The 15921-nt window shown below is 44.0% G+C and overlaps 1 protein-coding gene and 1 pseudogene across 6 annotated transcripts in view; one reads left to right on the top strand and one right to left on the bottom strand.

The window, feature by feature from the left end:
- The window catches only part of LOC139368243 (Rho GTPase activating protein 23b), a 74098-nt gene that overhangs the window by 3713 nt on the left and 54464 nt on the right, over nt 1-15921 (bottom strand). For 4 of the 6 annotated variants that reach the window (XM_071106942.1, XM_071106943.1, XM_071106940.1 and 1 more), the window contains 12 exons: nt 15579-15893; nt 15156-15217; nt 14405-14511; nt 14024-14130; nt 13442-13594; nt 5685-5763; nt 5486-5559; nt 5200-5289; nt 4803-4928; nt 3958-4002; nt 2430-2529; nt 1278-1312 (listed from right to left, as the gene is read on the bottom strand). In XM_071106942.1, the coding sequence (XP_070963043.1) occupies nt 1278-1312; nt 2430-2529; nt 3958-4002; nt 4803-4928; nt 5200-5289; nt 5486-5559; nt 5685-5763; nt 13442-13594; nt 14024-14130; nt 14405-14511; nt 15156-15217; nt 15579-15893 (1293 nt within the window). Of the gene's footprint in view, nt 1-1277; nt 1313-1342; nt 1584-2429; nt 2530-3957; nt 4003-4802; nt 4929-5199; nt 5290-5485; nt 5560-5684; nt 5764-13441; nt 13595-14023; nt 14131-14404; nt 14512-15155; nt 15218-15578; nt 15894-15921 lie in introns of those variants that run through there. The other 2 variants (XM_071106945.1, XM_071106946.1) reach the window with 2 other exon arrangements.
- Nucleotides 5904-6978, top strand: LOC139367811 (polyadenylate-binding protein 1 pseudogene; annotated as a pseudogene).

The following is a 15921-nucleotide window of genomic DNA, read 5'->3' as shown; positions in this document are numbered from 1 at the left end:
TCAAGTCTGGGCTCTGGCTGGGCCAGAGGACAAGGACATTCAGAGACTTGTCCTGAAGCCACTCCTGCATTGTCTTGGCTGTGTGCTTAGTGTCGTTGTCCTGTTGGAAGGTGAACCTTCGCCACAGTCTGAGGTCCTAAGTGCTCTGGAGCAGGTTTTCATCAAGGATCTCTCTGTACTTTGCTCCTTTCATCTTTCCCTTGATCCTGACTAGTCTCCCAGTCTCTGCCGCTCGAAAACATCCCCACAGCATGATGCTGCCACCACCATGCTTCACCGTAGGGATGGTGCCAGGTTTCCTCCAGACCTGACGCTTTGCATTCAGGCCAAAGACTTCAATCTTAGTTTCATCATACCCGAGAATCTTGTTTCTCATGGTCTGAAAGTCCTTTAGGTGCCTTTTGGAAACTCCAAGCTGGCTCTCGTGCCTTTTACTGAGGAGTGGCTTCCATCTGGCCACTCTACCATAAAGGCCTGTTTGGTGGAGTGCTGCAGAGATGGTAGGCCTTCTGGAAGGTTATCCCATCTCCACAGAGGAACTCTAGAGCTCTGTCAGAGTGACCATCAGGTTCTTGGTCACCTCCCTGACCAAGGCCCTTCTCCCCCGATTGCTCAGTTTGGCTGGGCTGCCAGCTCTAGGAAGAGTCTTGGTGGTTCCAAACTTCTTCCATTTAAGAATAATGGAGACCACTGTGTTCTTGGGGACCTTCGATGCTACAGAAATGTTTTGGTATCCTTCCCCAGATCTGTGCCTCAACACAATCCTGTCTCGGAGCTCTACAGGCAATTCCTTCGACCTCGTGGCTTGGGTTTTGCTCTGACATGCACTGTCAACTGTGGGACCTTATATAGACAGGTGTGTGCCTTTCCAAATCATGTCCAATCAATTGAATGTACCACAGGTGGACTCCAATTAAGTTGTAGAAACATCTCAAGGATGATCAATGGAAACAGGATGCACCTGAGCTCAATTTCTGTATAGCATTTTGTGACATCGGCTGATGTAAAAAGGGGTTATAAATACATTGGATTGAATTTCGAGTTTCATAGCAAAGGGTCTGAATACTTAAGGTATCCGTTTGTATTGTTTTTATATACATTTCTAAATTTCTAAAAACTTGTTTTCGCTTTGTCATTATGGGGTATTGTGTGTAGATTGATAAGTGAAAAAAAATATTTAATCAATTTTAGAATGAGGCTGTAACCTAACAAAATGTGGAAAAAGTCTTCTGAATGCACTGTATATCAAATTATGTTCAGAGTAATGCATTGCTTACCTTCTTATCCTTAGGTGAGTCGCTGGTGGTGGAATCTGAATAAGATGAAGGTTAGGGTCACGTAAGTGAAGTAGCATGGCGGTCTTGGGCAGTCACAGCACATTAGATATCCCAGCACAATATTCATGACATCACTCCCAGAGAGAGAAATGGAGATATAGATATATGTGGATAGGCTTTCAAACCAAGGTTACACGAACAGAATGTCACAGACACATACACTCTCTCACATACGAGGTACGCACACACACACTACGTTGGAGGTAGAGTCCTGCTCCTACCGAAGAGGTTGATCCACAGGCTCAGCTAGGAGGATATGGGGGCAGAAAGGTCCAGAAAGAGAGAGAAAGTGGGAAACACAGTAAGTATACAGTAGGCCTACACAGGCTGAAACCAAGCCAAACATAGTAGGATAGTAAAGCACAGCCACAGACTGCAAATGCCAAGAGAAAAGAGCAAAGTCTGAATTTCATAGACGACATCTTCATTGAAATGCATGGTGTGAAACGAGTTAATTGTTGTTTTAGGGAATGTTACAGTAAGGGAACTGTATAAAAGATCATGCTCAAATTAAGTCCCCAACCCAGTGTTAGGTGCTCCGCATTAGTGGTGGATGAGCTGAGGTGAGTTCTGCAATCCTCCTCCATACAATGTAAAGCATTTAGAACATACAAATGCAGAAAAACAGACTTACAGAATTAAATAATTATATTTCTATAGACACACAGGAGAGGAGCTCTTCTTTGGTTATAGTTGTATCCTATGAGGTGTTCTTTAATCATGGGATGAAATACTATAGAACAAACAGAAGTTCATGCGGGACAGTGAGCAATGCTGAGAAGCCTTTGTGCAAAAACTGTCCAGAAGTAATCAAAGCAATCTCATGTAGTGGAAAACATCCAATGCCTTTCTTTTTTACGGCTTATGCATAGCAAGAGTAACAATTAAAAAAAGTATAAAAATGCACGGACAAGTTGCAGCTACAAAGGCCAAGGTGACACAATCAGAGTGACAAAAACATGTCACTAAATGAGAGTGCCTTGATTACTTCTGGACATTAGTTTTGCAAAAAGGCTTTTTCTGCATTTTTCCCTATCTAGCATCAACTTCTGTTTGTTCTAATTCTATTTCTATGATTTCATGTCCCCTCACCTGAAGCCTCACTTCCAGGCAGCCCTGTTCTCCCAATGTTGGAGAGCAGGTGATCGATGTTGGGGACCGGTTGCATATCCCTCTTAATATCCACAGGTGCCTGCAGACACACAGCAACACAGACATTCAAGTGAAAAAGACAGGAAGAAAGACATGACCACAGACATAACAACAGCCGTAAAGACTGATTTAACAAATAGACAGATGGATATATGGACAGACACAACAACACAGACAGATATAGTTCTGTGGTTGCCATGGAACTGAGATAAAGAGTTGTAAATGGGTTTTTTTGACAGCACTTTTTGTTTTTACATACAGTACCAATCAAAAGTTTGGACACACCTACTCATTCAAAGGTTTTGCTTTATTTTTACTATTTTCTACATTGTAGAATAATAGTGAAGACATAAACTATGTAATAACACATATGGAATCATGTAGTAACCAAAAAAGTGTTAAACAAATCAAAATATATTTTATATTTGCAATTCTTCTAAGTATTCTCTCAACCAGCTTCACCTGGAATGCTTTTCCAACCGTCTTGAAGGAGTTCCCACATATGCTGAGCACTTGTTGGCTGCTTTTCCTTCACTCTGCTGTCCTACTCATCCCAAACCATCTCAATTGGGTTGAGGTCAGGTGATTGTGGAGACCACTCTCTTTCTTGGAGAGTGATGGAGAGTGACTTTGTCTCTGGCCTAACAACACCTAAGCCAATATATCCTCCAAACACCAGCTTCTAGGGCATTATCACTTAAATATCGATTCAACGGTGTCATAAGACCAGCAAGTCAGCTAGTTTGGTCAAGATAACCCATAGTCTAGCTAGCTAGCTTTTGTTTTTATTTTAAACTGGAGGTGGGACAGACTTGGACATTTTTTGTAGTTTTGAGTTGATCTCTCACTCCAAGGTTGGATTATCCCAATAACTAAGTGTAATGAGCCTCTGGCGCCCTAGCAAAATCTATCAGATGCCGGCTTTACCAGAGTGGGTGTTACATGTTGTTTAATGAGTATTATCCCACAGAGTCTGCAGAGAACCTGGGGATGGCAAGGGCAGGCTTAATGATCCAGACCTGTCATACTAACTTGTGTCCCCCCCCCCCCCCCCCCCCCCCCCTGGATGTGACCACTGTTTCCCCCCACTCAGGGCATCCGAGGAGCTAAGAAAAGCGTGGTGGAGGAAAGTGCTGAGAGTGGATAGTGAAGTGGATACTGTTGTAGGCTTTTTCCTATGTACAGCCCATCGGAGTTGGTGGGCTGCACATAGTTGAATGAGACCTGGACAAGCCAGCCGCTGTTGAAGACCATTGTCCGGGCCAAGACCTACATGTACTTTTGTTACTAAGCGTCTTTGAGATTACCTGTACAATGAAAAGCGCTATATAAAATAAATATATTATTATTATTATTATAAACCGTAAACAGACGGACGGATACAGTTGGGCCGATAAAGAAGACCACATTATTAATAAATACTTTTTCTTTAGGTTGTCGTTATGGAATTTCTTGCCCATTCACATACCTTTTCATCCTTATCCACCTCTCCATCACTGAAGAACCAGTCGTGCTGAAAAATAGAGAAAGAAAAAGGAGTGTCATTACAATGTAACACTGTAACAATAGGGTGCCAGGTAACCTAGTGGTTAAGAGCGTTGGGCCAGTAACCGAAAAGTCGCTGGTTCAAAACCCCAAGCGGAGTAAATGAAAAATCTGTCGAGGTTCCCTTCGTCGGCATAATGTGGGATACATTTATAATGGTTGGCCCTCCTAACACAACTCTATAGCTATGGTACTACTGTATTCCCTGGGTAGCCAGGGACAGAGTGGGAGGTCTGTCTGCCATGGTCAACCCCACCCTATAGGTGCCCAAAACCACACCCTGGGTGCCTTGGTTCAGATGGGCATGAATGGAGATTCTCCTCCTGTGCCCTGTAAAGGCAGTGCCAACTAGCCCACCATTGTGGGCAAGGGTTACATTTAGATTAAATTTGTAGGTGGTGGAACTATCCCCCAAATTAGCCAAGTTACTTTTCCGTAGTCATTTCTAACAGAAATCTATTCAGTTCCTTCCTAATGTATAAGCCTGGGCGGCAGGTAGCCTAGCGGTCAAAAGCGTTGGGCCAGTAATCAAAAGGTTGATGGTTTGAATCCCCGAGTCGACTAGGTGAAAAATCAGTCGATGTGCCCTTGAGCAAGGCACTTAACCCTAATTGCTCCGGTAAGTCGCTCTGGATACGAGTGTCTGCTAAATGACTAAAAATGTAAATGTACAAAATCACTGATAGGAGACCCTTGGAATGATGCTTGGGTCTGATGATCACTAGCTGACCACTGAGTAATCAGATGGTGAACCACTGCAGTTCTTACATGCAGGATGAGCGTCTCGATGATCTTGTAGCGGTCGGGCATGTGGGTGACCATGTCAGTCATGTTGTCCTCTGAGGTACGCACCAGAGTGGGACCAAACACTAGAGCCAGGTTTCTGGGCTCCATCTAGAGAGAGGGAATAATGAGGGAAAGTGAATAGTGGGGGGGGGACAGAATGATTGAAGGATGAAGAGAGAAAAAGTAACATGTTGAGGAAGAGGGAAGAGATGCAGACAGGTGCAGTAGTAAGGATATAAAAAGAGTGGGCGAGAAAACAAAAAATATACAGATGACACGAGGGGTAAGGGTGATATACAGTGTTATAAGTGTAAAGCCAACTAATGTAGATATGAAGAAATTACCATATTGAAAGAGCAGACCAGAGACCAGTTCTTACCTTGTTCTTGTCGGCGTGATCCGCCACTGTCTTCAGATGACAGACCAGGAACTTTAGAGTGTGGTGATAGTGGTCTGGAAGATCATGGATCTTATAGTGAGAGAGAAAGAAGGGGGGGGTGAAGAATATACAAAAGGAGGGTGAATAGAGAGATGGATGCAGGGAGAAAGAGAGAGAGGAATAGAGGGACAGAGACAGATAATGGAGACAGAACGAGAGAGAGGGGTCAAATAATGTAAGCCCAAATTAAAGTATATACTTTAGTATATACTTTTCAGCCACATACCAGTTTCTTCATGCTCTTCAGTCTGTTCCCTGAGTCCTCTAGCCGGTTGGCATCAATAAAGTCATTATACTTGTCTGCAGACAGAAGGTGTAGTGAGTAGGGGTAAAACACACACTAGCACACACACAGAGAGAACAAACACAGTCATCAAAGCAGTCATACAGTCACACATGTACACACGTATTAAGTTTGGACTCACCATCAGTGAACAGGGGTTCTGGGAGTTTCCTAAAGAAGGACTTGAGGAGACTGCTGATCACATTCAGGTCCTGCCATCTCTGTGGACGCGAGAAGAACAAGTCTTATAGTTTTCCTATCTTTCTTTTTTTCTTTACCTGTCAATCAACCTGTCATTCTGTGCTCTTGAACTCGTCTCAACACGTGTAAATTAGATCTTCAAAATTAAGTCACCGAGGTGATGATGTTTAGTGATGCTGGACCAATCTTTTCTGTCCATGTATGAAGGGGGCTATGCCTACATTAACTTTTATCGGTGCTGAGCGTGCCCTGCTCATGTTCAGCAATAATATGCAGCAATGATATGCTTGAAGGAAGATATCTGCGCATCATGAAGTCTGACCCTGACCCTATCTTGAGGAAGAGTGGGGTGGGAAACATCTTCATCAAGAACCTGGACAAAAAGTCCATTGGAAATAAGAATTTGTATGAGACCTCAGCATTTGGAGACATCTACTCTAGCAAGGTAGTTTGTGACGAGAATGGGAAATCCAAGGGGCTATGGTTATATCCAGTACGAGACCCAGGAGACTGCTGTTGCTTGGATGACCAAAAAGAGCAAGAGACCAGATGAACTTGGAGCCAAGACCAGAGAGTTCAACAACGTGTTTGTCAACAACCTTGGCAGAGACATGAACGATGAGAAGCTGATTGAGATTTTTGAAAAACATGGACCAACCGTGAGTGTCAAGTTTATGATGATAGCGGGAAGTCGATGGCGTTCGAGAGGCATGAGGATACACAGAGAGCTGTGAATGAGATGAACAGAAAGGAGCTGAATGGGAGGAGGATCTATGTGGGCTGCACCCAGAAGAAAGCATAGCGCCAGACTGTGCTGAAACCCAAGTTTGGGCAAATGAATCCTGACCCAAAAGGCCAGATACAGAGGTATCAACCTCTTTGTAAAGAACCTGGATGATGCCTTTGATGATCACATTTTAAGGAAGGAGTTTTCTGCACTCAGAACAAGGTAATGACAGAGGGCGGCCGCAGCAAAGGCTTTGTGTCCCTCTCTTCCCCCGAGAAGGCCACCTAGGCTGTGACGGAGATGAATGGCTGTATCGTGTGCACCAAACCGCTCTGGCCTCGCCTCAGAGCAAGGCACAGCGCCACAATACCTGGCCAACAGGTACAAGCAGAGGATGGTCAGTGCCATGGCCCTGCCCAACCCCAAATTCAACCCCCGCCAGCCTCCCATTCCACAGGGAAATCATATATCCATGGTGGTGTTCACCTTAGCAATCTCACTAGAATAAAGACCTCCTTCATTCCTGCCATTATTGAAAGAGATTGTGATACCTCGCATCTCAAAATAGGGCTACTTAATGTTAGATCCCTCACTTCCAAGGCAGTTATAGTCAATGAACTAATCACTGATCATAATCTTGATGTGATTGGCCTGACTGAAACATGGCTTAAGCCTGATGAATTTACTGTGTTAAATGAGGCCTCACCTCCTGGTTACACTAATGACCATATCCCCTGCGCATCCCGCAAAGGCGGAGGTGTTGCTAACATTTATGATAGAACATTTCAATTTACAACAAAAAAAACTGACGTTTTCGTCTTTTGAGCTTCTAGTCATGAAATCTATACAGCCTACTCAATCACTTTTTATAGCTACTGTTTACAGACCTCACTGAGTTCCTTGAATTCCTAATCGGACCTTGTAGACAGAGCAGATAATATTCAAATTTTTGGTGACTTTAATATTCACATGGAAAAGTCCACAGACCCACTCCAAAGGCTTTCGGAGCCATCATCGACTCAGTGGATTTTGACCTACTCACTGCCACAGTCACACTCTGGACCTAGTTTTGTCACATGGAATAAATGTTGTAGATCTTAATGTTTTTCCTCATAATCCTGGACTATCGGACCACCATTTCATTACATTTGCAATCGCAACAAATAATCTGCTCAGACCCCAACCAAGGATCCTCAAAAGTCGTGCTATAAATTCTCACATAACCCAAAGATTCCTTGATGCCCTTCCAGACTTCCTCTGCCTACCCAAGGACGTCAGAGGACAAAAATCAGTTAACCACCTAACTGACAAACTCAATTTAACCTTGCACAATACCCTAGATGCAGTCGCACCCCTAAAAACAAAAAAAATGTATCATAAGAAAGTAGCTCCCTGGTATATAGAAAATACCCACGCTCTGAAGCAAGCTTCCAGAAAATTGGAACGGAAATGGCGCCACACCAAACTGGAAGTCTTCCGACTAGCTTGGAAAGACGGCACCGTGCAGTATCGAAGAGCCCTCACTGCTGCTCAATCATCCTATTATTCCAACTTAATTGAGGAAAATAAGAACAATCCAAAACGTATTTTTGATACTGTCGCAAAGCTAACTAAAAAGTAGCATTCCCCAAGAGAGGATGGCTTTCACTTCAGCAGTAATAAATTCATGAACTTGGTGGTGCAGTGGCTAAGGGCGCTGTACTGCAGCGCCAGCTGTGCCACCAGAGACTCTAGGTTCGCGCCCAGGCTCTGTCGTAACCGGCCGCGACCGGGAGGTCCGTGGGGCGACGCACAATTGGCCTAGCGTTGTCTGGGTTAGGGAGGGTTTGGCCGGTAGGGATATCCTTGTCTCATCGCGCACCAGCGACTCCTGTGGCGGGCCGGGCGCAGTGCGCGCTAACCAAGGTTGCCAGGTGCACGGTGTTTCCTCCAACACATTGGTGCGGCTGGCTTCCGGGTTGGATGCACGCTGTGTTAAGAAGCAGTGCGGCTTGGTTGGGTTGTGTATCGGAGGACGCATGACTTTCAACCTTCGTCTCTCCCGAGCCCGTACGGGAGTTGTAGCGATGAGACAAGATAGTAGCTACTAAACAATTGGATACCACGAAATTGGGGAGAAAAAGGGGTAAAATTCAAAAAAAAAAAAAAAAATGCACCTTTTTATAATAAAGCATTACATGCATAATCGCATTTGCGGTCACTTTTGAGAATGGTGTTTTCCCACTAATTGCACTTTTGAATTTTTTTTAACATTCGTGCTTATAGCCTATTGCCGAGTGCACATTGCTGCGCTTTATACCCTATTGCAGTGTGAGCATTGCTGCGCTTATATGTGAAGAAATAGCCTAATAGCTTATCAACATTTTAAGCTAAACTTTCTAATCATTGCTTTTAAAATGTTTTTGATGCGGGTGGTAGTATTAATTTGGGATCTATTGCATCCCACAACTGTCCCAGACTGTGTTTGGAATATTTATTTCTCGCACAGTAGGACAAGTTGACCAATATAATAGCTCAAATGTTGTACAATGGGGGATAGTAGATTGACATATGCTAGTGCTTTTGCTGTTTGTTAGGCCTACTCATCTTGTTGGCTGACGAAAATAAATTGTGGACAGTTCTTCTAACATCTTCAGTATGCGCCTCGAAATTCGATAAGAGAGACACACGGAGTTGTGTCCCCAATGTGTCTGTCTTCACTTATAGCCTACTTTGTAGCTGAGATGCCTTGTGGGTGAGAGGTGATTCAAAGCACGCAGCCGGGAGAAGGGAATTATAAATATAATATTCAGCCCAAGGGCACAACGGCCACAGGTCACAAAAGGCATGGATTGTCAAATTGTGAATGAGAGACTGATGAAGTGTGTACGCCTGCGCAAAAAAACAAAGCAATTATTGATCAGCCATATGGCATAGCCAGATCTGGGCCTAACATAAGGACAACTCAGAGTATGCTATTCTGTTCTTCTGAAATAGACAACATTTTCTTCATATCATGTTTCTTTAGAACTGTCTAAAATAAATAATGGATTTATTGTAATGGTGCAGGCTATATTCAATGGATTTACTAGACTTTTTAAAAGTAGATGTTTCAAAGGTCGGCATGTAGGCTATGGAAGCCAGGAGATGCTAAATGTTTATGTTAATTAATGGTCAATTACTCAATTGCTCAGCTGATTCCCAGCCCTCACTGGGTGACCCAGGTGTCTGACATAATGCCCGCTCAGTGGATGGCCACCCAGGCCTTGGGCCAGCGATCCCGTGCTGCCACTGCAGACGCAGCCACAGCCATGAGCAAGCCTCAGTGAAAGAATCAAATGCGCCTTAAAAAGAAATACAGTATATTCATACAGTGCCATAAAGTGTACTAGCAAGCAGTATGCTCATCATTCATCTGAGTGTGATTATACAATCTCTGTGCTCTTTTCATGTCTGCACAGTTTGATTGTTGATGTCTAGTAATTCCTATAGAGGGAGCACACAGCAAGCTTATCTTTCATTACAAATGTGACTGAAGCAAGCTTTGTTGTCCTTGTAAGTCATTTTTATATCCCCCCTTTCAGGGACATAACATACGCAGCTGGCGACAGAGTAACCAAACACATACTGCCCACGACTGTCCATTCGAGTCTAGGAGCCAAACCAGGCTAAAGCCGAACAGAAATCTGTCCCAAACACTGGAGCTTGAAGCCAACAGAGTATCCTGGAGACTTCCTTCACCGAAGAAGAAATGTGAAGAAATGATTTTACACTGAAAAGTACAAAACTCGGGGAACACTGCTGTGCAAACCCCCCTTTGGCTCCCTCTAAATCACATATGTCAGAGTCAAGGCCCGCGGGCCACATCCGGCCCGCAAGAAGGTTTTTTACGGCCCCTGGGATGATCTTGATTTATTATTAGAACCGGCCCGCAGCAAGCCGGCAGCCCGCAGATCTTTTACACGCACCAATACTACATTTCCCACAATGCAAAGGTGACGCACCGAGCAGTAGGCTGCTTCATTTCAATATTTATTGGCACAGCAGTCGTCAGCATCACAGTAAAATTAACTTTCAGATACCCATCAAAAATGGCAAAACGGAAGGTGGATACTGAGAACCGGGGGTTTCAAACAAGGTGGGAGTCGGAGTATATGTTCACGAAGGTAGCTGGAAAACCTGTGTGTCTTCTGTGTGGAGAAAGTGTGGCGGTACTGAAAGAGTATAATCTGAGACGACATTATGAAACGAAACACGCGGACAAAAACAAGAATATGGACATGGAACAAAGGCTACAAAAGGCAGAGGAATTAAAACGAGGCCTCAAATCTCGACAGGCTCTGTTCAAAAAAGCCAAATCACAAGGCCAGGCTGCTGTCAAGGCCAGTTTTATTTTGGCAGAAGAGATCGCTAAATCAGCCCGGCCATTTACGGAGGGGGATTTCATCAAAAACTGCATGATTAAAGTTTGTGACGAAGTTTGCCCAGAAAAAAGGCAACTCTTTTTAAATGTGAGTCTGAGCAGAAACACCATTGCCGAGAGAGTAGACCAGTTGTCCATCAATCTAAAAGAGCAGCTTGTGAAAAAGGGAAAAGATTTTATTGCATATTCCTTGGCTGTGGATGAGAGCACCGACATTTCTGACATTGCCCAGTTGTCAATTTTCATCCGCGGAGTGGACTCCAACCTAAGCGTGACAGAGGAGTTTTTGGCTTTACGTCCTATGCATGGCACAACTACGGGGCATGATTTGTATGAAGAGGTGTCAAGATGTGTAAATGAGATGGAGCTGCCTTGGGAAAAACTCGTGGGTTTGACAACCGACGGAGCACCTGCGATGTGTGGACACAGGAGCGGACTGGTGGCGAAGATACGGGAAAAGATGCAAGAGGAAAACGCGACAGGTGAGCTGACAGCTTATCATTGTATCATACACCAGGAAGCGTTGTGCGGTAAAGCCTTGAAAATGGAGCATGTAATGAGCATCATCACGCGCACAGTTAACTTTATCAGAGCCAAAGGTTTGAATCACCGCCAGTTCAAGGCATTTCTGACGGAGTTAGAAACGGAGCATGGTGATTTGCCTTATCACACAGAGGTGCGATGGCTAAGCCAGGGAAAGGTGCTTCAAAGATGTTTCGAGCTTCGTGAGGAGATTTGTCTGTTCTTGGACAGCAAAGGGAAAGACACAACACAACTCCGAGACGAAATGTTTCTGTGTGAAATGGCTTTTCTGTGTGACATTACGAGTCATCTGAATGCAATAAACTTGCAGCTGCAGGGTCGGGATCGTGTCATCTCTGATATGTACAGTACAGTGAAGGCATTTAAAACCAAACTGACTCTGTGGGAGACGCAGATGCGGAAAGAAAATTTGAGCCACTTTCCCAGCTGCCAGACCATGAAAGAGAAGCTCTCTACCAGTGCGTTCCCGAGCACACAGTTGGCTGATAAAATAGGTATGCTTGCCGCTGACTTTCGACGCCGATTTGCTGACTTTGAAGCACAAAAAAGCAGGTTGGAACTGCTCGGTAACCCATTTGCTGTTGACGTGGAAAGCTCACCACCAAACCTCCAAATGGAGTTGATTGACCTCCAATGCAATGATGCACTGAGGGCAAAATATGCGGCAGTGGGTGCTGCGGAGTTCGCCCGTTTCCTCCCCGGCACAATGCCCCAGCTGCGCATCCAGGCTGCTCAAACGTTGTCTATGTTTGGCAGCACATACCTGTGTGAACAACTGTTTTCTTTGATGAACCTGAACAAAACATCACACAGAAGTCGACTTACTGCTGAACACCTCCACTCAATTCTGAGGATTTCTTCAGCTCAGAGCCTTACCCCGAACATTGATGAACTTGTGGAAAAGATGGGACACCACCAAGTATCACCCTCAACCTCAAACAAGTGAACATTACTGTGCAATCACATATTTAGAGTTTTTACTCAGTTCAAGTTTAAAAGTTAAAATTTAATATTTGTTTTCACTGCATGTTACTTCTCCTTAAACAAAGTGTTGTTTTTGATTAATAGATTTTTGCACTTTATTTTTTTGTATTTCAATCCAATTATATTTTAAAAATATTTCAGTTGAGTGGATGATAGAAAATTGCTATTATTGTTTTTTCTTTGAAGTAAATTTAGCCCACTTTTGCTAAAATAGAAAATATAGTCTACTGATGGTGCCTTGAATACCGGTTTCTTTCATTTAATGTTCATGTTATGGGGATATTTATATAAAGGAAATTTGTCTTTTGTGTCTGTTGAAAATTAAAGATTACTGACAGAGCCATAAGAAAATATTGCTTTATTTATCTGATCATATTGTAATATATTTGTTAGGTTTTCAGTAGGTTCAATTAGGTTCACTAGACTATATGCGTCATTTAAAAATTTTTCAATGAACATTCGAACAGTCCGGCCCTCGTCTTGTAGCTGATTTTTTTATTTGGCCCTCCGTCCATTTGACTTTGACACCCCTGCTCTAAATGGAATTATATATTAATATAAAAGTACTTCTTAATTTGTTTTATTCATGATTGACTCTGCCATGTCTAAATAAGGTTAGACCTTGATGATAAAACTACCAAAGTTAATTTTAGAAAATAGGGTAAAAAGCCAAATTTAGGTCTGGAAAAATATGAATATTCAAAGTTTCCTTAGCTATTTAATGTCCTCATGTCACATATTATATCTAATTTTGACTGAATTTCTCACTCTCTCCCACTCTCTTTCTCTGTCAGCCTTTCTCGGTATCACAAACACACCTATCATCCACCTCCTTCTTACTCCCTCAGTCTCTCTTTCTAGTATGTTGTAACACACACACACACACACACACACACACACACACACACACACACACACACACACACACACACACACACACACACACACACACACACACACACACACACACACACACACACACACACACACACACACACACACACACACACACACACACACACACACACACACACACACACACCTCCTCAGTAATGTTGATCTCCAGGCCCCTGTTGAGCTGCTCCTGCAGGTTGGACACCATGGCATTGTTGCCCGGCACCCTGTAGACACCAGTGTACTCCAGACCCATGCTCTCCACCAGCCCACAGCACAGCTCCACAATCAGAGGGACAAACTGGGGGAGGGGGAGAAAGAGAGAGTAGATGGAGGGGGAAAGAGAGAGAGCGAGAGAAAGAAAGAAAAAGATTAGAGGGGTAGAGGAGGATTAGATCGAGGGGAGAGATGGAGACAGGAGTGTCAGAGAGAAGGATGTTAGTAATGAATACATTTCTATTTCACAGACAAATGAGAGGCAGAGCAAGAGAGCGAGAAAGGGATAGCAACACATTGCCAGATAATATGACAAAAGTAGCAATGGATAATGGCTGAATGGATAATGCATTATTGCGCTTTTCAGTTGGTCTTGAGATGTTTGCATGTCATGGGGTAACACCCCCCATTCCCTGATAATGTGAGACACTGAGAACACATTGAGAAGAGGGAAGAGCGGTAGGGAATATGTAAATGGTGATCGAGGAACAGAGTAGATTGACAACCGACAAACCTTGTTGTTAACAGCAGGTTGACAGTCCTCAAGTCGCACTCCAAACACCTTGGGGCCTGTCTTCTTTGCTTTCTTCATGATGATACCCCATGGACCCTTGCTCTCATCTAAAACAGACAGACAGATAAACAGAAAGAGAACACAGACAATTTACAAAGCAGCCCTTAAGTACAGCAAACTCCTGAAAAAATGCAATGGCTTGGTACTGTCCTAAAATCATGCACTAAGCCAACATTTTGTAGCGGAAAATTAAAAACAGTGTTTCTTATTGGACAAGTCCAGGTAGTCCCTCCAGGTTTCAGTCTGTTTTCTTCCGTTTGGTGCCTAATGAACCTTTATGCCATGCTTGTGCCATGGGACTGTGGCATGTGTGTCACTCACCCTTGCTGGAGGAGCGGTTCATGAAAGCGTTGTCTGTCTTGGCCAGGAGGAAGGGGGGCATCATGCGATGGGCCCTGGGAGAGGTGTCTGGCTTATTGCCTGTTGTACTGGATGGAGACAAAGAGAGGGCTGGAATATTGTATTATTGTATGTGTCACGCCCTGATCTGTTTCACCGGTCCTTGTGCTTGTCTCCACCTCCTCCAGGAGTCGCCCATCTTCCCCACTTATCCTCTGGGTATTTATATCTGTGTTTTCTGTCTGTCTGTGCCAGTTTGTCTTGTTTACCAGCGTTTGTCCTGTCAGTTCCTGTCTATTCCCAGCCTCTCTTTTTCTCATCCTCCTGATTTTTGACCCTTGCCTGTCCTAACCATGTACCCGCCCGCCTGGCTACTCTGCCTGTCCCTGACCCTGAGCCTACCTGCACCTTTTCTCCTACTCTGGATTATCGACCCCTGCCTGCCTTGACCTGTCATTTGCCTGCCCCTGTTGTTACAAAAAACATGGTTACTTCTGCACTTGGGTCTTACCTTGATACCTGATAGTATGGGCATTTAGAAGACAACAAATGGCCCATGAACATAACGACAAATGTAATGACGGCAAGATTTACTCTAGCGTTTGTGCCAAGAACCAAAAGGGAAAAATAAAGGTTGTAAGAGTGCATTGATATTTGGGAAAAGTAGTTTACATGGATTTAGTGTGTAAAACGCTTAGAATTAAGTGAGCGTGGTTAGGGGTGCGTAGCTTACGTTTGTTTCCTGTAGTCATTGAGCTTCTTGCTGATGAGAGCTTGTCTGGAAAAACCCAGCTCCTGAAACACAAGCAAAAGACAGTTTTGTATATTATGTTGATTACATGTTATGTTTAAAACATTTTTTTAAAGCTATCCTGACTAGTTCTGTTGCCCCCCTCATCTAAGAGAATTTTGTTTCTATTGGTTTCAATTGTCAATTTGATGCCAGATGACCTGAATGTTGCTTTGGGGGCCCTAAACTTGGGGAAAGACTGGAGAGTGGGCCCTCCACAGAATTTAACAGAACAAAGTATAGGTATTATACTGTATCTCTATGATGCACTCTTTTAAAACATTTTTTTTAACCTTTATTTAACTAGACAAGTCAGTTAAATAATGCACTCTTCCTCAGTTTAATATAATCTTTGTTTCCACCTACCTCGTTGTCTGTCTTGCTGTTCTCTCTGATGACCCGGATCCAGCCCAGCATGTCATCTCTGTCCTCCGCCTGCAACAGGTACTCACAGAAGTCTTGAGTGGTCAGCCTCAGAGTGTGCTTACGCTTGGTTTCGCTATAGGCAATGTCAATCAGGCAGCCGCGGATGCTGATTGGAGGGTGCTCGTCCTCCATGTGGCCAGGTCCCGCCCCCGCCCCGTGGAGGACCGCCTCCCGCTTGTCTTTGTAGAGCAAAAGGCAGTGGGAGCGCAGCACGGAGAAGACGTGCTTCCACGGACGCATGCCGCCGCCCACCTTCTGTGGTTGGTGGAGAGAGAGGGAGAGA

This window comes from Oncorhynchus clarkii, chromosome 16, assembly GCF_045791955.1.
Source record: "Oncorhynchus clarkii lewisi isolate Uvic-CL-2024 chromosome 16, UVic_Ocla_1.0, whole genome shotgun sequence".
Classification (NCBI taxonomy): domain Eukaryota; kingdom Metazoa; phylum Chordata; class Actinopteri; order Salmoniformes; family Salmonidae; genus Oncorhynchus; species Oncorhynchus clarkii.
Note: the sequence above shows the minus strand (reverse complement) of the source record. Positions and strands in the feature narration are given on the sequence as shown.